We start from the raw sequence: 25,562 nt of genomic DNA on the forward strand, positions 1-25,562 counted from the left end.
CATCCCTATCTGTACCAACAGCTTCACAAGCCCCCCTGCATCCAGCGTGCCTTTGTTTCCAGCAAACCAAGCATTCGTTGATATGAGTTTATAGTAATACAGAATACATGGCATGTCAGTTATTAAAAGCAGCCGCAGCAACGCAGAGTAAATTCACGATCAAGAGCAACACGCTTCCTTTTCCCGATGCATAATGTGAGCCAACGAAGAAGAGAAACTTTCTGGCTGGCTGGCCGATTGGGATGTGTTGCGGTTTGACGAGAAAACAGAAGTGTCAGGTGTCGCGTTTTTAAAACGAAAGCTGTTTTTGGCATTTTGCATTACGAGGCAGATGTTTTGGAGTGAAAAAGTGTGCGCGACGTGAAAAGGCTGCCCTATAATGGGTGGGTATTGGCGTTTATTGCGTTTTTGAGATGCACCGTTTCATATAACCGTGCTCAAAGGCACATGACACAGGTGGTTGATCAGAGTTGCGTGTATTATTGAACAAGACAAACATGAAACATGGGCATGTGGGTGGGGTGGAATCGTCTTTATTTTTTAATGAATTTCAGCTTCAATTTGAGGCAATGATCACCCCTCTACCACAGATAGGTTAGAAGCAATGTTGGATCCACCCTCATTCCCAGCTCAGGGTAATGTAACTGGGCACACTATATCTCTGTGTGTGTGTGTGTGTCTATATATCTGACAGATCATTTATATATATATATATATGAGAGAGAGAGTGAGAGAGAGTAATTTTTGAAATAGCTCCTAGTAATTATTCCAGCAGAATTCTAACGAGGGTTGGCTTTGTAGAGGAACCTGGCTAGTGATTAAGAGTTAAAATGTTGTACAATTTTCTTTCACACAGATCCCACAGAGAGCCGTGCTACATCTAAATCTGAAGCACAGGAGGGGCCAAGGATAGAAGCAGTTTACACGCTAGAGGAGTCCTTTCACCAGGAGTGGTGTGCGAGTCTAAAGCAGGGTACAGAGCTGGCGTGTGTTAAAGATGAAGAGGTCCCTCGACTGGAATGTGTTCCTGTTAAAGAGGAATTCATAGAACAGGAATGTGTCCCCATCGCAGAGGAAGATCCTACTGAAATTAATGCCTGTGCACTTGAGGAGAACAACAAGCTGGGGTCCAGCCTGTGTGATGATCGTCCACCTGAACGTGAACTGGGATTTAGAGGTAATTATACAAAACAAGCATCACTGAGCTGTCTGTTAACCTTGCAGAAACTGGTTACTAAGAAGTGTGCTGAAGATTTTCATCTCAGTTTATCCCAACCAATATGCCAACGACTTCCAAGTTGCAATATAACTGTCCTTTCTACTGTGACCCCTGCTAGATGTGCACCCACTATCATACCTGTTTCCAATGCTGTTAGATCTTTCCCTGTCTCTGGTAGACTGTTTGCAGTTGTGCTGCTCCCACAGCTTTATAGTGGTGCTGGGATCACATGTCTCATCAGTGGGTGATGCCAAATCCAGTGTCAGCAGAAGAAACATTTCAATACAGCACTTGCATGTAAACCTGATCTTATACTTGTATTCCTCACAGTGATATTAAGAGGGGTGGAAATCAGTGGCTGGTAAATGTGAGTGATATTAACCAGAGTGTGTTAATAATCAGAGTGATATTCTCAAGCATTTGTCCTTATTGACACCCATTATATTCTGCCTGGCGAATGTCAATGTGATGATAATGAAAGGAGGCTGGTGTTAACAGGAGTGATATTAAGCGGGTTTGACTGTATTCCCATCAGAGTTCACTCTAGGAGTTGGTCATGGTTATGAGGGGAAGTCCTGCAGAACAGTGAATGTGTAAGAATGATTTACAATAACCTTTGTCTCCTCTCTCTTTTTCTTCTCTAGCTGCTGAAGGGAATCGTGCAGGAGGGACTCCATTTCTCTGCACTGAGTGTGGGAAGAGTTTCAGTCGTTTATCACATCTTAAAATCCACCACCGCGTTCACACAGGAGAGAAACCGTATCACTGCTTTGAGTGTGGGAAGACATTCATTCGTGTAGCGCAGCTTAGAATCCACCAGCGCGTTCACACAGGCGATAAACCACATCACTGCGCTGAGTGTGGGAGGAGCTTCACGCAGTTACAAAATTTTAAAATCCACCAGCGCGTGCACACAGGAGAGAAACCGTATCACTGCGCTGAGTGTGGGAAGAGATTCAGCCGTTTATCACAGCTTAAAATCCACCAGCGCGTGCACACAGGAGATAAACCACATCACTGCACTGAGTGTGGGAGGAGCTTCACGCAGTTACAGAATCTTAAAATCCACCAGCGCGTGCACACAGGAGAGAAACCTTATCACTGCACTGAGTGTGGGAAGAGCTTCACGCGATTAGAGAGTCTTCAGTCACACCAGCGCATTCACACAGGAGAGAAACCGTATCACTGCTCTGAGTGTGGGAAGAGTTTCAGTTGTTTATCAAACCTGAAAAGACACCAGTGCAGTCGTGCATGAGACAGCCCATCACTGTGCAGAATCTGGGCAGAGAGTCACCTATTTAACGTTTAAAATAACGGCTCAGATCGCGTTATTGAGGAGTTTGGTAATAAAACGAGTGTGGGATGTTCGAACAGTTGAACACAAGACAATTCACAGAATCCCAGTCACTTGAGGGCACCTTAACACCAGGAGTACATTGGACTAAAATACAGAAATATTTACTAAAAAAAAAAAAGGATTAAAGTTGCTTGATAAATAGGGTTAAAAACTCACACTTGGAGGTGAAAAATCTGAACAGTCTTGTCTGGATCATTCCTCACATTAAAAATTGACGAAATAGATTGTGATTGTGTCTGCAGGATTCCACTTGTGTCTCTTGCATTGCTGAGTCTCTCATTATGAACATTAGGGTTATTATATACACTCCCCACTAGTGACCAAGTCTCCAGTCTCTTTCAAGTCAGTGCTAAGCTTTGGGTCAATTCTGAACTTCACACCTCAAACATATTTGTGTTCTTGACAGGTTCTGACTGCAATATAACACCCATCCAATATACAGCTTCACAATGGAAATTTATAAACTGATTTTTATCAGTAGCCTGAGAATGAACTACAAAGGTGCTTACCCTGAAAATGCCCCCTTTTGGAACTTTTATATAAATAATAGATTTTAAGTGTTTTTATTTTCGATCACGTCTAGGGGCAACGCAAAGGGCCACTGTCTTAAACTGTAGTGTACAACTCGCTGGACAAGTCATTCCCACATTCTGCTTTTACAAAAAAAACATTCCCCCAAAAACTGGAAGGTTTTTGCCCCAGACCAGTGCTTTGTGAGTCAAACCATGCCCTGACGATGAAATAGAGTTAACGCAGGTTCGTGTTCATTAATGTTGAACCCTCCTGTCGTGTTCAGAATTTAGGTGCAGCTGTTGTGTTTTGGGTCATGTTGACCCGATGCAATTTCAAACAGCCTTGAATTGATTCACTGTTTTTATTTGCAAAGGTTTGACTCTTTTCTGCTCTATTAGTCCAGAAGCTGTGAAATGAAACATTGATAATTGGCTGGTCTAATAAACCAGATCAGTGATTTGTGGATGTGTGCATCACATGCAAAATCCATTTCTTGGTTGAGATACAGCTGTGATGGCACCTGCAGTGGATTATAAGCAGTGCTTTCCATTCGCTCCATCGGGGAAGCAGAGTGCTCCACTTGCTGTTTTCTAACCAGTTACCTGCAGACATGCCTGCTATAGGAAACAGCAAGTGGAGCACTCTGCTTCTCTAAGGGAATGCACTTTTAAATGTTAATGTTTAAACCTTTGACAAATGTAAAAAAAAAAAAAAAACGCCAAAGACTAGAAATCACGTGTTCATCGTTTCTTTGCAATAATTCATTTTGTTAAACTCGAGAGGAGCTAAAATCAACACAAACGACAATTCCAGGTTAAAGCAAACAAGAGCTTCTTTGTCCAGGAGCTGCCAGCCTGGGAGCTTCTCATTCTGGAGTGTCTTTACCAGGGAGATGCTGTTGCGATACTGACAGAGAAAATGAGACTCTGCCTTGCAGATTATATATTGTTTGTTTATAAATATCTCCAGACAGGTGCAGCCATTTCCAGAAATAATAATACAAATATTATTATAATAATAATAATAATAAAATTACAAATTGAAGAAGTGTGTTTTATTCCTGCACGCAAATCTACATAGATAAACGGCAGGGGGTCACAGTGACCCGAAACATCTCATTTGCATACATGACCTGTTCTGAAAAAAACAAACATCTCAAAGGTTCTGTTTTCTGTGTATAAGTTCATGAAAATATTATACAGAAAATGCCCTAGTCCTCCCTGTCTCTCCTCTCTCCTCCCTCTCTCTCTCTCTCCTCTCTCTCATCTCTCTTCTTCTATCTCCTCTCTTGACTCTCTCATCTCTCTTCTTCTATCTCCTCTCTTGACTCTCTCTCCTTCCTCTCTCCTCCTCTCTAAACAAAGCAGAATGTTCTCTATCCTCTAATGAAATGAAGAATCGCTAGCAGTGGGCGGGGCTGGCTGGAACCCTCGGGTATTATTGGCTAAAGAAACCCTTTAAACCCAGCAATGCGAGTCTGATTGGCTGACGCGGGGGGTGTGAAACTGTGCCGCAGAGTCCGCCATGTGGGCTCCGGCCTCGCTGTGTTTCCAGGGCGGAGTGTCCCGTTCCGGATCCGAAATGGCGCCGGTTTCCTCTCCCTGATTCTCGCTTCACGGTCTCAAGGAGCTTTGCATTCCCGAAGCGGCTGCCGGAGCTGCGAGCGTGTGATCGCCATTGTGCTGCGCTTCATTTATTAACGCATTGGACTTTTTTGTTTGTTTGCATCTGAATGTTTTTGTTTTAGTTAAAAAGCGACGTCTTGAGATCGACCGAAGATAGCTGCAACTTTACAAGAGAGAGAGGTAAGCAGGATTTATCCAAATTTAATGCACGCCTCTCTTTATGAGTCGCAGTCCAGTGCACTGCAGGGCAGTTTCAAAGCGTTATGGGGAAACACAAGCGCGCAATGTGAATTACACGAGCAGCTGCAGGAGCGCTTTCCCAGGCGGGAGTGCCAGAGGTGAGGAACGTGTAGGGAGGCGGGTCGCACCTCGCAGCTCAACAAACACCAGCCCAGGGAGATCGCGAAGGGGTTCAGCTACAGCTGTGTCCGGACGCTTTGCATCTAGGATTGAGACGTCATTTGAAAAACCAAAAAAAACAAAACTTGTACTTGCGTAGTTTAGATCTGTTAGGCAGCATCGTGCAATCAAGGAAACTCCCGTCTCAAAAGCCTACCGGGGAGCCGTAATCGCGGTGCGGTGTTTCATGTCAGGTTTTGAAATGCCAGTTTTTCGTTAATTGTGTGCGAAACCGAAGCGGTGTGTTATGGTAACGTTATTATTCGGCAGGTTTAATTCGATTTTAAAATGCTGAGGAAGTACCCCGACCCGTGGCAGGGTTACCCCAAAAGTATGTTGGGGGTCACCTTCTGTTTCAGGGAACCGGGGTTACACGCGTGACTCAGCGTTAATTAGGGTGATTCAACCCCGCTGACGTGTTCCATAATAACTTCCCATGCATGTAGACATGTGTCCTGATATTAAAGGTTTATCTAATGTAATAAACGTTGTATAATAGAAGAGTCCCTGTGTTGTTTTAGGGGTGGAAGAGCCCCACATGCATGCCTTTTGCAAGCTGCGTCAGTCTGTTGCAGGACACAGAGGAATTCATATTGCAAAGGTGCAGCAGATATCAAGAGCATTTCAAATAAGGCTTGATATGTGATTTTAAATACTACTGGATTAATACATAATATAGTTTACTAAAGTTGTGAGAATTCAAACACAAACGTTTTATATGCAATCTAACAGTCCTGTCTCCTTTTCTTCAGTGAGAACGGATCAGCCTCGCTCACAGGGAGTTTCTGAGATGGAAGCAGCTCACATCAGCCCAGAGCTTCCTATTCGATGGGTTGTTTCTGCAGACAGGACTGTTGAGATCAAGGAGGAAGTGACTGAGCTGGGGTGCGACCAGGCCAATGAGCGGATCCTGCAGGAGGAAACGCCACCTTCTAGCATCGCTGAGAGAGGTGAGGGAAACTGGAATGCACATCTGTAGAGGGGAGGGGCTTTATTGAAAGAGGGGAAGAGAGTCTGTGACATGCACTGCGTTAGGGGGCATTTATTTTAGCTTGGCTTCTTCACTGAACTTCAAGCTGTTGACAGTCCAGTTTGTTTACTTTCCCCATTAATAAATTACCCCCTTTTTTAACCTGCTTGTGGCAACACCCTGTCACTGTGTGACAATACTATTGATGACCTAATTTGCATGGAAACAATATGTCTTTCTCAGATAGTCTGAACTACACATGAGACTGGATTGCTGTTAAGCTCAGACTGTGAATACGTGAATATCCTGGTCAGGTTTTTCACTGTGTTAGATGTGTATTATTTGAATAGGTCTTCAGGGTACAACTGACTCAATTATGACACACAAAGTTGCACATTATCTAAATATTGTAAAATAATTTAGCTCCAGGTAGATAGCAATGCTAGACAGCACACATCAGCTCAGTATTGTTCAGCAACTGATATTATGCATGCAGTTTGAACTGTAAATCAGCTTGACGTTTTGTTGTTACTTGAACACAGAGTCTCGTGGCGTGTATTTCACTGTCAGCACACGTCTCCTGATAATGTGAAGAAGCAGAGCGTGGGCAATGAGATTCGCTTTCTATCAATCATTGCACTTAAAACATGGGAGATTGGCAAGGGGTACAGAAAGAACGACAGCACTGGCAGGTCAAGTAAACTCATTGTGTATACTTCACTTATAATGCATATTGTACAATGTACAGCCAGGTGCCCACCAGAGCTCTGAGACGGATGATTATATTATGTGTTCTATTCTAAATTACAGGCTGTTTAAAAGACAAAGGGGCATTCAGAACAGAAAATAGGAGGCGCTTTTTTTACACAGAGAATTGTGAGGGTCTGGAATCAACTCCCCAGTAATGTTGTTGAAGCTGACACCCTGGGATCCTTCAAGAAGCTGCTTGATGAGATTCTGGGATCAATAAGCTACTAACAACCAAACGAGCAAGATGGGCCGAATGGCCTCCTCTCGTTTGTAAACTTTCTTATGTTCTTATGATTATCCAGGTTTTCAGAGTGCAGGTTCTCTTGCATGTTCTGGTCTCTTGACCCGGTTTCATGTGGCCGTGTCCAGGTAGCAGGTCAAGTCTCCTTCCCTCTTACACAGAGTCAGACTCGGCAGGCAGTCCTGCATCAGCTCTTGTGTTGTCCAGCGCAGTTGTCTGTTATTTTAATCACCATTGTTGGAAAGTCAGTGTTTGCTCAGAGTAAGTGTTTGAGAAAGTCGCAGTGATTAAACTGCATTCCCATCTTCAGCAGCTGCGCGCTTGTCACTCAGTAGGGTCTTGTTCCATTTCCTTGTCGCATCAAAGATGTTGAACATCTGCAGATGGAGATGGGAATTGAAGTGATCCATGTGGGAGTGTATCAGTCTAAGACAGATGCAGAATTGCCTGGCACTAATCTTGCCATAACTGCTATTCTTTCTGCATGATTTGATGATGTAGCAGCTGGGGATGAAGTTTCACAGTGGCACTGAGAAGGTGACTCCTCTACAGGTCCTGTCTCGTGTCCCCGTGCCTCTGCCACTCCTGTCAGGCTCTCACTTCTATCTGAAAATCGATGATGATTCCATGCTCTTTTCTTTCAGGGCTCTTTCGATTTTTAGGCTGCTTCTCTAGCAGCATGTTTGCATTTTCAGCAGCTCTATCTGTAGCTTTATTAGGCTCGCCGTCTCTATGTTTTCTTTTTGCTTTTCGATGTTTAAGGGGTGCAGGTAAATGCCGGTCCCTCTTGCATTAGGTGCCGTGCTGTAATGTGCACACCAGGTTCGAATGCTAAAACAATTTCTGGAAAGGTGTGCTTTGTGATCGATAGCAGGCATTCGGGGATGCGTTTTTATAAGGTGTGTGATGCATCATAGTTAAATAAAATGTCTTCTGTTTTTTTTTTTTTAGGTACTGGTGTGAAATCGGTCCGTCTTGGTAGAAGACGAGCGTCAGAAATGGCATCTTCTCACATTACAGAGGAGAGCCCAGAACTGGAACCTGTTCCCATTAACAAAGAAGCCACAGCGCTGGAGCCTGTCCCCATTAAAGAGGACAGTCCTGTACTAGAATTGGCCCATATTAACCCCTTGCAGTCCTGTGTCGGACCTGGTCCGACATCGCAAAAATCGCTTTCCGGTCCGTTGTCTGACTCTACCCAGCACTGCGGAAAACCATCCTGTGACCCGGCCTGCGATGCGTTTAAACCGAAAAAAGCCAAGGGGAGTAGTTCCCTGAGCGTCTCTGATGGGAAAGAAGGTGTAAACAACCAATTAGACCACCTGCAAGCTGAGCAGAGCCGAACTGAACAGACAGAGACTGAGCTGCGCAGAGAAGAAACGGCACAGAGCAGGCAGAAAAAGGCAAGGCAGCTTGAAGGACTTCCACAGGCGATGGACAAGGCAGAAAGCACAGATGAAAGCAGTTTGGAGGATGATGATGATGATGATGATGATGATTTTAATCAACCTAGTTCCGAGGCAGTCCATTTTTTACTTGCTGAGGACTCCGAGGAATCAGAGGAAAGCGACCACGAACCAGACGCGCAGCTGGAGGGCGAATGGAAACGCGCATCGGTCAGTGCAGACGCTTTCACAAAATTCCCGTTTACTGTGATAAATAAGGGATATCAAGGCAGGACTGGTTTGAAAACTGAACTGGAGTTTTTCCAACTTTTCTTCACTGACGCTTTGTTGACCGAAATCGTAAACGAAACCAACAGGCACGCGCGTGCAAAACTCGGAGGGCCGCTGCGTCTCAATTCGATTTGGAACTCCTGGAAGCCCGTTACCTTACCAGAGATGAAGGCGTTTGTTGGCGTCCTGCTCAACATGGGGCTGAATGTCAAAACGGACATAAAAGAGTATTTCTCGGAGGAGTGGGCCGACAGAATGCCGTTTTTCAAAGACGTCTTCAAGAGATCGCGTTTCTTGCAGATCTTCTGGATGCTGCACCTCTGCCCTCCCCCCCCCAGCCAGGTGCCTCAGGCTGCTTTTGTTAGCAGAGGTCAAAAGGTCAGGAATGTGGTCAGCTACATAGACGCAAAATGCCGCGAGCTGTTTATCCCAGGCAGAGACATCTGCATTGACGAGAGCACCGTTGGCTTCAACGGAAGGGTTGTCTTCAAGTGCTACAGCCCTCAGATGCCTACCAAGTCAGGGCTGCGTGTGTTTGTTTTAGCTGACTGCGAAACGGGTTATGTCTGTGCTATTGTTCCTTACTTTGGCAGCCCGACGAGAGACTCCCTGCCGAGACCTGACATGCCGTTTGCATCAAGGGTTGTCCTTCGCCTGTGCGAAATGTTGCTGCAGACAGCAAACGGACACGGCTTCCATTTGTTTACAGACAGGTTTTACACAAGTTATGACCTGGCCGTGGAGCTGCTAAAAATAAAAATCCACCTTACTGGAACCGTAAAGGCCAACAGAAGGGGGTTGCCAGCAGCGGTGAAGCAAGGGCTCACACTGGAAAAGAACGAGCTGGTCTCGTTCAGCAAAGACAGCAAGGTCATGGTGCTAGGGTGGAAGGGCAAAAGGCTAGTGCTCATGCTGAGCACCTTCCACGGCAGCGACTGTGAGAAGGTGCCACACCCCATCAAGAGAGGAGCCATTGAAGAGCTGGACAAGCCTTCGGTCATCCGCGATTACACCAGCAAGACGGGTGCCGTGGACCGGGCGGATCACTGCTGCGCCAGCTATGCTTTCACAAGAAAGTCTCTGCAGTGGTGGAGGAAGATGTTCTTTTGGCTGCTGGAAGTCGCGATTGCGAACAGCGCCGTCCTGTTCAATTTGACGAAGGTGGCATCGGGGCAGCTGCCTGTTCGCCGTAAAGCCTTCAGGAAAGCCTTGCTGGTGCAACTGGTGGGAGGCGTGCGAGACTCAAGAAGGCGCGGTCGTCCGTCCTCCACAGACAGAGAGGAAAGGCTGAGCGGGAAGCCGCATTTCATCGCCAAAAACGAGTCCAAGAGCACCAAAGACTGCGCAGTGTGCAGCGACAGAAAGAGAAAAGGGGGCAGGAGGGAGACGGTGTGGTTCTGCAAAACCTGCTCAAGGCATCCAGGGTTACACCCAGGCGACTGTTTTGAAAGGTACCACACTGTGGAAGCATACAGGTCATTTCTGTCGGTGTAAACGGCTTTTTTTTTTTTGTTTGCAAACCAAAAATGATCCGATCCCAGGAGCCAGCGTTACACTTCATCCATCAACACCAGACAGAAGGATATCATCAGATGGAAGGAAACGCGAGCGGATGGAGACGCAGATGGATGGCATTAGTTTACTGCAAAGCGTTATTTGCTGCTCATCTTAGCGAGAGCCGAGTTCAAATCAGCATGAAGTCTACTCTCACGCAATGGAAATCATAAATAGTTATAATAACATTGAAGAAATATAGTTTTTAGTTCTTTTTTTTTTTTTTTTTTTTTTGTTATTGATTTTGTAAAGTGGTATTGGTATTGTTGTCTTTGTATAGGGTACTGTGGCAGTGTGCCCCGTCCCCCGTCCCCCTTGTGTATTTTGTGTTCTGTGTTGCGTGGGGTGTGTTACTGTTGGTGTGTAGATATTGGTGCACAGGATATAAATGGGTCTGTATAGCATGAATGATTTAAAATACAGAGTTGTATTTAGGCACAGGGATTGGTCACTGCTGCACGCTGAGTTCTGAAAAGCCAGCCGCTCCCTACAAGGCCAGGGAAAGACACAGGCAAGAGTTTCAAAGACTTTGCATAAGTGTAAAAAGATGACAGGATGTTAACAATGAAAAAAAAAAAATTACAGGCACGTATTGACCTCCTGCTATGTTCAGAATTTAGGTGCATCAGCTGTGTTTTGGGTCATGTTGACCCGATGCGATTTCAAACTAATTTAAAACAGCCTTGAATTGATTAACTGTTTTTATTTGCAAAGGTTTGACTCTTTTCTGCTCTTTCAGTCCAGGAGCTGCGATAAAACTTCTTTGACTGCCAGCCTGGGAGCTCCTCATTCTGGAGTGTCTTTACCAGGGAGATGCTGTTGCGATACTGACAGAGAAAACGAGACTCTGCCTTGTAGATTATATATTGTTTGTTTATAAATATCTCCAGACAGGTGCAGCCATTTCCAGAAATAATAATACAAATATTATAATAATTATAATAATAAAATAACAAATTGAAGCAGTGTGTTTTATTCCTGCACACAAATCTACACAGATAAACGCCAGGGGGTCACAGTGACCCGAAACATGTCATTTTAACGCACGACCTGTTCTGAAAAAAAATAAATATCTCAAAGGTTCTGTTTTCTGTGTATAAGTTCATGACCCCCGACTTAGGAAAAGCCATCAAATATTATACAGAAAATAAAAATAGCATTTAATCTGATTGGAAACTAGAACTGGGTCAGATAGACCCCGAAACCTGACAGGAGGGTAAACAGTTCTAGCAACACGCGGGGACGTGCAGCGCTGTATTTTTCGGAAGCCCGTTTATGAGTTCAGGAAGTTGTTGGATGAACTAAACACGACACGGGCACAAGTTCAAGTGAACCCAAATTAGCCAGCATGCTGCAGTCCGTCCTTCGTAAAGCAAAACCTGACGATCACCGGGGTAGTTTGAAAACAGTTCCCATTGCTAAAACCATTGAAAAGGCTACAAGCCTAGGGTTTGAGTTGTAATTATTATTATTATTATTATTATTATTTCATGGGCAAGAATAATAATCGGACCTCTACCACTGGTACAATAATAATAATAATAATAATAATAATAATAATAATAATAATAATAATAATAATAATAAATGTGTGACTATATGACTTTGTACTCTAATGAACTATAAATTGATGTATTTAAAACACTGAACACAGAAATACTAATTTTATTAATGATATAAAACATGGAAAATTTTACCAGCTGATCAGTCAGTTAATACAATGACGAGGAAATGTTAGTTCATGTATAGAAAAGAGCGCGGTTTCAAACGTGTAAGTTGCACATCGGCTGATAAGAGCTTGTATCGCTGTCATGTATAATGTGCTCAGTTAGTCAATACACTCGTTTTAAACGAGTATTAACTTCTATGATTGGTTTGTCTATTTAATAATCTCTATTTATAATCTCTCTCCCATTGAAATGAATGACAAACCCTCTCCCTGCTATTCTCACGTCTCCCAGTAAGTCTAATCTATCGTGGGAAACCACTGAATCTACAACTGGATAAGCGCTTCTACAGAAACTACAATATTATTCCTGAGTGAATGCTTGCTACATTCTACCAGAGTTCAGCTTTCTGTGCAGAGCTAGTTCAGCAGAAACCACATTGATGACTGTCCAGTTAGTTTACATTCCCCATTCTAGTTCCAGTAATAATAATAATAATAATAGTCAAGCTGAACAGGACTGTGGAGCTCTATGTGTGTGTGTGTGTGTCTAGTGTCTCTCTGCCTGTCTGTCTATGGTATAAGTAAACTGTAGTTCTTCATATCCAGGCAACTGAATAATTGCTGATAATTCAGTACAGGGGTGTGCAGCCCTGGTCCTGGAGAGCCCCGATCCTGCAGGTTTACTAGAGGTCTTTACATCATCACTGGCTAAAGATCAGCAGCCCTAATGAAGTCTGTAAATCAGTGTAATTAAGCAACTGAGGACTGGGTTGAAACAAAAACCAGCAGCTCTCCAGATCCAGGAGTGGACACCCCTGCACTAATGAAATGAGCCAGACTCAAATAATCAGAATGGAAACTACAGCTCCCAGCATGCCTCTGCATTAGCAGAAACACAGAGAGGTGGTGGGAGCTGTAGTTCTTTACAGAGGCCGCTCTTTAACTATCAGAACAAGAGACACTGTGGCTCTATCCAAGGCAACTTAGAGGCGTTACACGGCAGGGTTACAATGTAAGCTTAATATTAATATGTAGTGTAGTTTACAGATAAAACTACTGAAATACAATATGAACTTGGGTGCAGATTACAATAGGTTTTATCCACAATATTAGCAGCACAACAGTGCAAGGACAGCGCATCAGCTGAGGATCCAGTAACGTGGCGATGAGGGCAGGCAAGGCCAGTGCATAACAGGAGCGGTAGAGCAAGAGATCTGCAAGTGCAGTCTGGACATGTGTGTTGAGCTCCCACAACACAACGGCTTGGTACAAAAGAGCAACTGAAGTGGATCTGTAGAGGCTGCATGGCGAGTTGGGAGACTGGTGAAAACACAAGAGACAGGTGCAATGAAATATGCACAGAACACAACGTCACAAATGCACACAGAGCGCGAACACCACTAACTAGTGACAGCCGTGAACACGTGCGATAAATGTGAAGTCAAATAAAAATGGATAAGTAGCGTTAAAAACGAATACATCGAGAAAACCGAACAGCTAACAAACCGGAAAGGTTGTCCGTATTTACAGGAAGGGTGTCTGTCTGTCTGTCTGGGCATGTCTGCTATGGCAAAAGTCCAAATTCGGTCACTCTTAATTTTTTCCAGTAAACGTCAACATTTAGCGACTAAGGTGGGAAACGTTCGAAATGATGAGGCAATAGGGTTACTCTTCAGAATTTTACTGGTTAATCCTACAGTTTACGAGAGCTTATTGGTAAATCTCCAGAATGATGAAGAATCAAATTGATTTTGAGACGTTTGCAGATTAATCTTCAGTGCGAACTGCAGGTATAGCACTGAAGAACGAATTTATTCGTGAATTAGAAACAATCATTGATGGCAAACAATATATTTCTGCACAAGCACCTCCTTCCATTAAGAAAATAATCATTAACGAGCTTACAGGAATGCACAACTGAGCACTTTAACTAGTTCAACCTGGCACTGAAGCATACTGTGATCCACAGATCTAGAACAGCCAACATTCTGGATATATAAATCAACTCCCAAAGGTGGTAAAGGATACTGCACTCCAGGTACGCAGCAGCGTAAGAAAAAAATAACACCCTGTTAATTGCAAATTAAATCATTTAAAGAACACTTTTTTATGCCACAAAGACAGGCGGCGAACAGATATTATTGCACCTCTTTTATTACAGACTTTTGTGTCGCTTGGAGTTTGACGTGACTCCCGAAGCCTTGCGATGCACGAACGCGAGACACTCTGGTGCCTTTTCCAGCTGTATGTCTATATCAAACTCTCCCCCTGTCTTTACAGTGATGCGGCTTCTCTCCTGTGTGAATTAACTGGTGCTTTAGAAGATGTGCTAACTGATTGAAACTTTTCCCACATCTGCTGCACAGATACGGTTTCTCTCCTGTGTGAATTCGACGGTGCGTTTTCAAGTTGCATGACTCGCTGAAACTCTTGCCACAGTCAGAGCAGACATGTCGTTTCTCTCCAGTGTGAATTCGCTGGTGGCTTTTAAGATCTCTTAGTCTGCTGAAACTCTTCCCACAGTCAGCACACACATGTGTTTTCTCTCCTGTGTGAATTACTTGGTGGATTTTAAGATCTCCGAATCTCCTGAAACTCTTCCCACAGTCAGCACAGACATATGGTTTCTCTCCAGTGTGAATTCGCTGGTGCATTTTCAAGTTGCTTGACTGCCTGAAACCCTTGCCGCAGTCAGTACAGACGTGTGGTTTCTCTCCAGTGTGAATTCGCTGGTGCATTTTTAAGTTGCCTGACTGGCTGAAGCTCTTCCCACAGTCAGCACAGTGATGTGGCTTCTCTCCCGTGTGAATTCGCTGGTGAAGTTTCAGGTTTCGGAACTGACTGAAACTCTTTCCACATTCTGTACAGGACAGAGAGCCCTGCAAGCTGCTTAAGGGTTTATAATTGAGAATAACCCTTTTAATATGGACTGATTCTAGTACAGGACTCTCCTCTTCAATATGGACTGATTCTAGTCCAGGACTCTCCTGTTTAATATGGACTGATTCTAGTTCAGGACTCTCCTGTTTAATATGGACTGATTCTAGTACAGGACTCTCCTGTTTAATATGGACTGATTCTAGTACAGGACTCTCCTGTTTAATATGGACTGATTCTAGTACAGGACTCTCCTGTTTAATATGGACTGATTCTAGTACAGGACTCTCCTGTTTAATATGGACTGATTCTAGTACAGGACTCTCCTGTTTAATATGGACTGATTCTAGTACAGGACTCTCCTGTTTAATATGGACTGATTCTAGTACAGGACTCTCCTGTTTAATATGGACTGATTCTAGTACAGGACTCTCCTGTTTAATATGGACTGATTCTAGTACAGGACTCTCCTGTTTAATATGGGCTGATTCCAGTACAGGACTCTCCTGTTTAATATGGACAGGCTCCATCGTTGAATCTTCTCTTTCACAGGGATAATCCAGTTTTGTCTTCTGAACCAATTTCCTAAAAAAAAAAATATATAAAACACAATCTGTTACAATCCCTTTGTTAGATTCTATGAACTTGCCTTACCAGCTCCAGACTCCATTCATTACCATGTTTGTGACAGATTTGCATGTATTCTTATTGGTGCTTCTAAGCACCCACAGAACTAACCAGGCAGGAGATGCAATAAACATGAATATAACGTGTGGAAACTTCCATTCCCATGCAAACCCCATATTAGATTTGTTTAAACAGCTCTGCCTGCCAGCATCGTGTAGAGCTCCTTGAAACTAAAGCATGACTCTGACAGGTCTCTGCATCTGTAAACCTCCCAGCTCTCCACTAGACTGGACTATATGGCACCCAACTGCATCAGTGCCTGCATCATTGTGTACTTGGACAGATCACAAAAGCAAGGTTTGTGGGGAATAAAAGCCATTTTCTATACTTTTGAGGCATAAGCAATTAGGAAATAACACTTACCACCCAGGAACAAAAACTGTGTTACACAGTGTTATTATTATTATTTAAAATATAACATTCCGTTTTAATGTTTGCAATGGTTTGATAATCCTTACGCTATCAGAGCACTGGAGGGGGCATCCTGAAAACCAGCTTTGAAGCAGACTTTGAAGTCAGAAGTGTAAAACGTTTGTCAGGGTGTTACTGAAAAGAGAATGCTGTAGCAAACACGTGACGCTGTATTTTTTATTTTTAGGAAACCCAACGTTTGCTCTTTGTTTGCCTCTGTCAGTAATCTGTCGTTTAAGATTTGTTTTCAGTTTATTTCTCTGTTTTTTTTAATACTCATTAATCAGAACAGATTATTCCGATCCTTAATAATAATAATAATAATAATAATAATAATAATAATAATAATCCAATAATCCATTACACAATAAGAGTAGTTATAAAGGACGGTAGGCTGTCAGATCTATCCCAACTGTTCAAAATTGCTATTGACAAAACTATGATCAATACTGATACATATTTGTCAACATGACATGGAAATTACGAAATTACATGAAATATTAATACATGAATTTAATTGTTTTCAGTGCAGCTAATCAAATGCAAGTCTCTCTGCAACGCTTAGCAAATTGGGGGGGGGGAGGAATTAACTTAGATTTGAAATCTTACTGGTTGATTCAGCCGCCCCGGACTCCTCTCTCTCCTTCAGGGACAAACATTGCGTGGGTTCACCGGAGATCTTTCTGTGCTGGGAGGGACCCCCCCCCCTGCCCCCCCCCCTGGGTTTGCCCCGAGATTTAAAGCCCCAAACGAGCGCTCCAAATTTCGGGATACATGTCAAGGTAGTATAACGTGGATGCACATAAATGTCTACTGCGTTACATCTCTCTGGAGTACTTCTCTGGCGTTTCGTTTCTGACGTGATGACTTTTCGCACGTTTGTGTCTAAAAAAAAAAAAAAAAAAAAAAAAAAAAAAAAAAACAATCATTTTATACAGTATATAAAAAGCAGAATCATCGAAAAAAAAAAAAAAAAAAAAAAAAAACACTAAAACTCGAAAATAGCTTTTTAAAAAAAAAAGCACTAAAAATTAAATGAATAATTTAATGTAGCGTGCATGGGGGGTTGGGGGCTGGCTAGTGATGCCATCCAAACTATGACAGCAAAAGCCCTAAACCATCTCCTTCTAGCTTATACTACAGAACTAAAGAACTGTAGTTCTTTATACCAAAGAACTACAGCTCCCGTCATCCCTCGCATCGCCTCGGGGTGATTGAGCCCCACCGCGTCCAATCATCGGGAGGCTCCTCCGTTCAGCGTGGACTCGCAGCCAATGGGAGGCGAGAGAGGGGGCGGGTTTGTTTCCCCGCAACATTGTTTTTAACCCGGAGAGAAAGAGGGGAGGCCGAAGCTGAATTAACGAGTAAGTTTTTTTTAAATATATATATATTTTTTTATTCCTAACCGGTACCGAAAACACATTGGCTTCGTGTGATAGTATTTTAAAAAAAAGAGGGTTCCTCATTTCTGTATAATTGTATCACACACAGACAGGCCCACAGAACAAACAAACAAATAAATAAAAGCAATTCGGGGCAATTAATATCAAACATTTCAACATTGCTGAAATAATTAGCAGCTGCAGCCCTGTGCGGGGCAGGTCGTGTGTGCTGCATAAGCAAAGCCAGTCCGATGAGTTTTTGTTTCCAGGGTGAGATTGCACGCTTCGTTTCTCTTCTGTTATACTCAGGTAGCTAATTTCTATTAAGTTTGTCGGTTCTTTTTTAATTCTGCCTCTCAGTAACCTGTTCTTTATTTCCTCTGTGTTATTTAAGATTTGTTTTCAATTTTTATAGTCATTTCTATCGGAACACATTATTTTGATCCTGATCCTGATCGCATATGTAGGTGCTGATTTATATCAGTAAGTTTTAAATTAAAGATCTGTTTTAATAGATCCTTGCTCAGATTTAATCTAATAATTCAATTCCACATTGTGTCCACCGTATGTCCACTGAAATGTTCGGCTGATTTATTATTTGCTGCTTGATGAAACTGGAAAAGAGATTCTCCTCTAAAGGTTTCTTGTCTAGTTTTACTCTGTAACGTTTCCTCCCATTTACCGATACCTGCTTGCAAAATGCATGCCTCGTTTTTGTTTCCAGACTTCAAACACCTGTTTTGTAAACCTGTCTTTATCGTGTCTGATGTTTCTCTTGCAGGTTTTTGTGTTCTTCTCTTTACCGCTTTCCAGCCTGTGAAGTTTCATTCCTGAGAGCACTGGGGTAGAGAGATTTTTACATTCATGCAAGGTGATATATCATTCTCTGGAAGTGTAGTCTTTTATTCTGTTCATTCTTTTCGGAAATGGTGTTGTATCTTTAAGATGGCAAGGTAAACCTTCAGTAGTTTGCCAAGGATTGCAATACAGTTGCACGTCTAAATGCAATGATAGACTAAGGTCCTTTCAGCCAATCAGAGCGCTTGTTCCACATCACAGAGAAACCCTTTTCATGACATCAACCATACTAGATTAGAAATGACTGAACAGTTAAGAATAATAATAATAATAATAATAATAATAATAATTTCAAAGTATTCTTCCACATCACAGAACTGGTGGCTTCACTGCACTTTTTTTTCATGCATTTCCATGGTTCTGTTTTTTAAACCAAGAACGGTTCTTGCAAAATAATATATATTATATTATATATATATATAATATATATATATATATATATTATTCTATATATTTCATATAAGATGTATTTAAATATTTCTATTTATAACAAGTCTTCAGTACTCCCAGTCTGTTTCAATGCATCTCATCTGTATCAAAGAACAGGGAAGCATACTGAGAGAAGGATCATGCATGGTTTATCTATATCAGTATCTCAGTTTAGAGACACTCTTCACACTGTGTGATGTCTACCTGCTGATCTGTTGCTGTTGCTTTCAGGTGCCTGTTTACCTGGGAAGGAACCAGACTGCCAGAGCCGTGCTGCTGATCTCCTGCTGACAATCCCTGAAGTGAGTTTCTTATTCTTTTAATCTTCAGTCCTCGTTCAGCTTCACCGCTCTGTTTCTGATCGTGTGTTTCTGGTCGTATCAGTTTATTTAACTCTGAACACAAGTCTGATCTGAGTTATAGAAGTCACAGTGGTGTGGAGTGATCTGTATTCCTGTCATTGCATGCAGAGACCTTTCAGAGTCATGCTTTAGTTTCAAGGAGCTCTACACGATGCTGGCAGGCAGAACTGTTTAAACAAATCTAATGTGGGGTTTGCATGGGAATGGAAGTTTCCACACGTTATATTCATGTTTATTGCATCTCCTGCCTGGTTAGTTCTGTGGGTGCTTGCAAGCACCAATAAGAATACATGCAAATCTGTCACAGCGCTAAAAATAAGCTTCATTGTCAAATCTCAAGCTTTGCAACAGTACCCTTTGTCTTGTGTGAAGGCAATGCTGTCATTTTCTAAGCAGTGTTGCCGAGGCTCTTCTGCTTGAGTGGTTACACGTGTGGGAGCTTTCTGTACACGTTTGAATATTTCTCTGCTCAGAACTGTCTTTGTTTCTGTGATTTTTGGTCCTTCATCTCACTCAGTGCAGCGCGTTTGTGATCATGGTAATGAATGGAGTCTGGAGCTGGGAACGCAAGCTCATAGAATCTAACAAAGAGATTGTAACAGGTTGTATTATGTTTTTTTTGTGTTTTTTTGGGGAAATTTGTTCAGAAGACACAACTGGATTATCTGTGTGAAAGAGAAGATTCAGTGATGGAGTCTGTCCATATTAAAGAGGAGAGTCCTGTACTAGAATCAGTCCATATTGAAGAGGAGAGTCCTGAACTAGAATCAGTCCATATTGAAGAGGAGAGTCCTGAACTAGAATCAGCCCATATTAAACAGGAGAGTCCTGTACTAGAATCAGTCCATATTGAAGAGGAGAGTCCTGAACTAGACCCTGTCCATGTTGAAGAGGAGGGGAACCATTTTAAAACAAGCAGCTTGCAGGGCGCTCTGTCCTGTACAGAATGTGGAAAGAGTTTCAGTCAGTTACAAAACCTGAAACTTCACCAGCGAATTCACACTGGAGAGAAACGGCATGTCTGTGCCGACTGTGGGACGAGCTTCAGCCAGTCGGGCAACTTGAAAAGACACCAGAGAATTCACACTGGAGAGAAACCAAATGTCTGTGCTGACTTTGGGAAGAGTTTCAGTCAGTCGGGCACTTTGAAAATACACGAGCAAATCCACACTGCCGTGAAACTACACATCTGTGCTGACTGTGGGAAGAGTTTCAGTCAGTTACAAAACCTGAAACTTCACCAGCGAATTCACACTGGAGAGAAGCCATATGTCTGTGCTGACTGTGGGAAGAGTTTCAGTCAGTCTGGCACTTTGAAAATACACGAGCAAATCCACACTGGAGAGAAACCGTATCCATGTAGCAAATGTGGGAAAAGTTTCAGTCGGTTCACACGCCTTAAAAAACACCAGTTAATTCACACAGGAGAGAAGCCACATCATTGTAAGGACTGTGGGACGACTTTCAGTGACCCAGGCAACTTGAAAAGACACCAGCAAATCCACACTGGAGAGAAACCGTATGTCTGTGCTGACTGTGGGAAGAGTTTTAGTGATCCTGGTAACTTGAAAAAACACCACAGAATTCACACCGGAGAGAAGCGACATCTCTGATTTCACTGTGGGAAGAGTTTCAGGTGGAAATACGGCTTGAAAATGCACCAGCGATTCCACACAGGAGAGAAACCTTATCACTACAATCACTGCGGGAAGAGTTTTACTGCTTCCGGTTCTCTTAAAGACACAAGTCCAAGTCGTGAAAGTTTAGTCAGAATGTGAGTGTGTGTTCATTCACCCGCACTCAGAAATCCCAGTCTCTTTAAACAGTGGCGTAATATAGAAACTGAGAGAACACGGGTTAATGTCTACAGATGATACAGATCTCTCAATATTAAACACACTGTTCTGAAGCAGTTACAGTATAAAGGACATTGCTGTCTGTTTTATAGCATTATAATTGATTTATCTTTTAAAATTACTCTTTGAAATATTTAAAACACAGTCTGTTGTCTTTCCAGCTAATATCTGTGTAACTCTTCCTAACATAATAAACTGCATTGGATTGAAAATAACAAGCTGTTTTAATCAGTAAGAAGGGTTTCTATCAGTGTGATCAGTAAGCTGTGTGTTAATCGTGTTCAACTTCAAGATTGAGAGAAATAATCGCAGTAACCCTGTCTTTGTGACACTGAACTCATTTCATGAAGTGTGTGAAGAGACTAGAAGACTCTGCCCGTGTATTTTGTGAGGGACACCGATTACAAAGCACTGCCTTGTTTTATTATTACGGTTCACTTCTATTGTAACGTTAAGCTTGAGTTTTTAAATGTCGGATTTCACTTCCAGTGACACACAAACCCAGAATCTGAAAGAGGAGGCGTCTCTGCAGTAAATATCAGTGCATCACATCTGTATCAAAGAACAGGAAAGCGTCTAAACACTAGCGTTCAGTGTGGAATGGGATGTGGGTGTTTGGAACTAATGCAGTAAATATCAGACGAACGTTTACTGTAATGATATGTTTTAAGATGCAACACCCAGGAGTAAGAACATTACTTTTTATTTTGCACCCAGTTTATTGTTAGCACCAAGAAACAGTGCAATGCATCTGCAGCCTATTTGAATTTTGCCTACACACGTTATATGACAGCTGACCTCTACTGTAGATTTGATTAGAATCGTGGTATCTCGAGGCGATTGTGGCTTTGCAATGCGTCCTTCCAGCTTTTAACACCTAGGTCTTATCCACACAAGAATGAAGGCGTTAAGAACACACAGCAGTGCTCTAGAGATCACTGACATGGAATTTGCCTCAACGTGTTTAATGCTGTTGGACTCCCCCCCTAACACACACACTTTAGCACAGTGTACACTTTCCCCTTCACGCGTTTGCATGGGTATAAAATGTTCTATAATACTGTGGCTACTTCTAATCATGTTGGGTTTATTAATGTAAACAGATTGTGTATTGGGTTAGCAAGTTCTAATTATAAAATCTTAATATTTAACGAAGGTTTACATTCGGGGTGCACATGTATGGCTAACAACTACAAACGCAAATGACCCTTCAAACATGTTTATTTGTAGGTCACAGTCGTAGATACTAATACAGAGAGAGGCAGCTGTCAGCACAAAAAAATAACCTCCAATCAATATACGTAGATGGCTTGCACTGTTTTGTTGTTTTCTTTTCAGCTAAAAGAATAGCAGAATTCACATTTAAAGGGGATTTACTAAGCCGTGGCAAAATCATTTTGTTTCCTGCGTCAGCCTATATACAGAAGAGCCCGCTTGATAAGAGGATAGTCGTGATTTAAACCAGGTGGCGCGTCTGCCTGTGATGGCACATTACGAGCGCGAGGAGATAAAAAAAGAATAGTGAATCAAGAGCAGCGTTTAAATACCGTCAATCTAGTCGTTCTTTACTTTTAACCAAATGCAGGTAGTTTAGGACAAAGACGTTTTGTGTCCTAACTGGAAGGAAGCAGTTTGTGTCATTATCTGATGAGAGCTATCTGTTAGGCTTTACACTTGGTATTTATTTTTTTTCTGTATTGTTGCCGAGGCTCTTCTGCTTGAGTGGTTGCACGTGTGGGAGCTTTCTGTACGTGTTTGAATATTTCTCTGCTTTGTTTCTGTGATTTGTTTTGGTCTGTCTCTCCTTCCTTTATAGAAAATCTCCTTCATCTCACTCAGTGCAGCGCGTTTGTGATCATGGTAATGAATGGAGTCTGGAGCTGGGAACGCAAGCTCATAGAATCCAATAAAGAGATTGTAACAGGTTGTGTTCTGTCTTTTTAGGAAATTTGTTCAGAAGACAAAACTGGATTGTCCTTCTGAAAGAGAAGATTCAACGATGGAGCCTGTCCATATTAAACAGGAGAGTCCTGAACTGGAATCAGTCCATATTAAACAGGAGAGTCCTGTACTGGAATCAGTCCATATTAAACAGGAGAGTCCTGAACTAGAATCAGTCCATATTAAACAGGAGAGTCCTGAACTAGAATCAGTCCATATTGAAGTGGAGAGTCCTGTACTAGACTCAGTCCATATTAAACAGGAGAGTCCTGTACTAGAATCAGTCCATATTAAACAGGAGAGTCCTGTACTGGAATCAGTCCATATTGAAGTGGAGAGTCCTGTACTAGACTCAGTCCATATTAAACAGGAGAGTCCTGTACTAGACTCAGTCCATATTAAAGAGGAGAGTCCTGTACCAGAACCAGTCCATATTGAAAGGGTTTTTCTCAATTCTAAACCCTTAAGCAGCTTGCAGGGCTCTCTCCCCTGTCCTGGGTGTGGGAAAGGTTTTAATCCTGAAGGAAACCCTGCCGGCACTATATCCTGCACAGGGTGTGGGATAAGTTTCTGTCAGTTACAAAACATAAAACTTTACCAGCTTATCCCCACTGGAGAGAAGCGATTCTTCTGCACTGACTGTAGGAAGAGTTTCAGCCGGATAGACAACCTGAAACTTCACCAGCGGATTCACACTGGAGAGAAACGGCACGTCTGCGCTGACTGTGGGAAGAGCTTCAGACAGTCAAGCGACTTGAAAGCCCACCAGAGAATCCACACTGGAGAGAAACCGTACGTCTGCGCTGACTGTGGGAAGAGCTTCAGAAACTTACGAAACCTGAAACTTCACCAGCTAGTTCACACGGGAGAGAAACGACATCACTGTAACGACTGTGGGAAGAGCTTCAGTCGGATAGAAAAATTGAAAATACACAAGCGGATTCACACTGGAGAGAAACCGCATGTCTGCGCTGACTGTGGGAAGAGTTTCAGTCAGTCTGGCACTTTGAAAAGACACCGGCAAATTCACACAGGAGAGAAGCCGCATCACTGTTCCTGCTGTGGGAAGAGTTTCAGTCGGATAAGCATCTTGAAACTGCACCAGCAAATTCACACTGGAGAGAAACAGTATGTCTGCGCCGACTGTGGCAAGAGAGTCAGACATTTACATAACCTGAAACTTCACCAGAGAACCCACACTGGAGAGAAACCTTACCAGTGCACTCGCTGTGGGAGGAGTTTTACTGCTTCAGCTTCTCTTAAAAAACACAAATGCAAGTTGTGAAGTTTAATCAGAATGTGAGTGTGTGTTCGTTCACCCGCACTCAGAAATCCCAATCTCCTTAAACAGCAGCGTAATATAGAAACTGAGAGAACTCTGAGTGTCTACAGATGATACAGATCTCTCAATATTAAACACACTGTTGTGAAGCCGTTACATTATAAAGTACTTTCCTATGTTTTATATCATTAATATCATTGACTGCCCCTTTAAACTAGTTTTCTGTGTAACTCTTCCTAACATAATAAACTGCATTGGATTGAAAATAACAAGCTGTTTTAATCAGTAAGAAGGGTTTCTATCAGTGTGATCAGTAAGCTGTGTGTTAATCGTGTTCAACTTCAAGATTGAGAGAAATAATCGCAGTAACCCTGTCTTTGTGACACTGAACTCATTTCATGAAGTGTGTGAAGAGACTAGAAGACTCTGCCCGTGTATTTTGTGAGGGACACCGATTACAAAGCACTGCCTTGTTTTATTATTACGGTTCACTTCTATTGTAACGTTAAGCTTGAGTTTTTAAATGTCGGATTTCACTTCCAGTGACACACAAACCCAGAATCTGAAAGAGGAGGCGTCTCTGCAGTAAATATCAGTGCATCACATCTGTATCAAAGAACAGGAAAGCATCTAAACACTAGCGTTCAGTGTGGAATGGGATGTGGGTGTTTGGAACTAGTAAATGGTAAATGTTGTTAAGATTTGAAGCATGGTCTGGTCTCATCCTTACAGAGGAACAAAGCAGTTAATTCCATGTTGATCTGAATCCACAAACCTGACAGGCTGGAGTGTTAACCTGCAGTGTAAAGAGACAGGGCAGTACACCTGCCATCCACACAGCATGCAAACACACACAATACAGCACTGTGCAAAAGAGCTGGCCAAAACATTAGGAACACCTGCCATACACACAGCATGCAAACACACACAATACAGCACTGTGCAAAAGAGCTGGCCAAAACATTAGCACCTGCCATAACACAGCATGCAAACACACACAATACAGCACTGTGCAAAAGAGCTGGCCAAAACATTAGGAACACCTGCCATACACACAGCATGCAAACACACACAATACAGCACTGTGCAAAAGAGCTGGCCAAAACATTAGGAACACCTGCCATACACACACAGCATGCAAACACACACAATACAGCACTGTGCAAAAGAGCTGGCCAAAACATTAGGAACACCTGCCATACACACAGCATGCAAACACACACAATACAGCACTGTGCAAAAGAGCTGGCCAAAACATTAGGAACACCTGCCATACACACAGCATGCAAACACACACAATACAGCACTGTGCAAAAGAGCTGGCCAAAACATTAGGAACACCTGCCATACACACAGCATGCAAACACACACAATACAGCACTGTGCAAAAGAGCTGGCCAAAACATTAGGAACACCTGCCATACACACAGCATGCAAACACACACAATACAGCACTGTGCAAAAGAGCTGGCCAAAACATTAGGAACACCTGCCATACACACAG

General features: G+C 42.7%; 2 protein-coding genes across 2 annotated transcripts in view; both read left to right on the forward strand.

The window, feature by feature from the left end:
- The window catches only part of LOC121305860, a 189,323-nt gene extending 164,356 nt beyond the window's left edge, over nucleotides 1–24,967 (forward strand). The window contains 11 exon segments of the mRNA XM_041237513.1: nucleotides 857–1,177; nucleotides 1,864–2,458; nucleotides 4,606–4,754; nucleotides 5,866–6,063; nucleotides 8,026–9,092; nucleotides 9,426–10,139; nucleotides 18,168–18,201; nucleotides 18,849–18,919; nucleotides 19,627–20,753; nucleotides 22,780–22,843; nucleotides 23,123–24,967. Of these exon segments, the coding sequence (XP_041093447.1) occupies nucleotides 857–1,177; nucleotides 1,864–2,458; nucleotides 4,606–4,754; nucleotides 5,866–6,063; nucleotides 8,026–9,092; nucleotides 9,426–10,139; nucleotides 18,168–18,201; nucleotides 18,849–18,919; nucleotides 19,627–20,753; nucleotides 22,780–22,843; nucleotides 23,123–24,061 (5,279 nt within the window). The 3' untranslated portion in view covers nucleotides 24,062–24,967.
- Nucleotides 4,422–10,663, forward strand: LOC121305923 (piggyBac transposable element-derived protein 4-like). Its single transcript, XM_041237582.1, has 3 exons — nucleotides 4,422–4,894; nucleotides 5,866–6,063; nucleotides 8,026–10,663. Exons 2-3 carry the CDS (start codon nucleotides 5,904–5,906, stop codon nucleotides 10,242–10,244), a joined length of 2,379 nt encoding a protein of 792 aa, XP_041093516.1. The 5' UTR covers nucleotides 4,422–4,894; nucleotides 5,866–5,903; the 3' UTR covers nucleotides 10,245–10,663.
- Nucleotides 24,968–25,562: the final 595 nt, after the last annotated feature.

This window comes from Polyodon spathula, chromosome 45 (assembly GCF_017654505.1).
Source record: "Polyodon spathula isolate WHYD16114869_AA chromosome 45, ASM1765450v1, whole genome shotgun sequence".
NCBI classification, from domain to species: Eukaryota; Metazoa; Chordata; class Actinopteri; order Acipenseriformes; family Polyodontidae; genus Polyodon; species Polyodon spathula.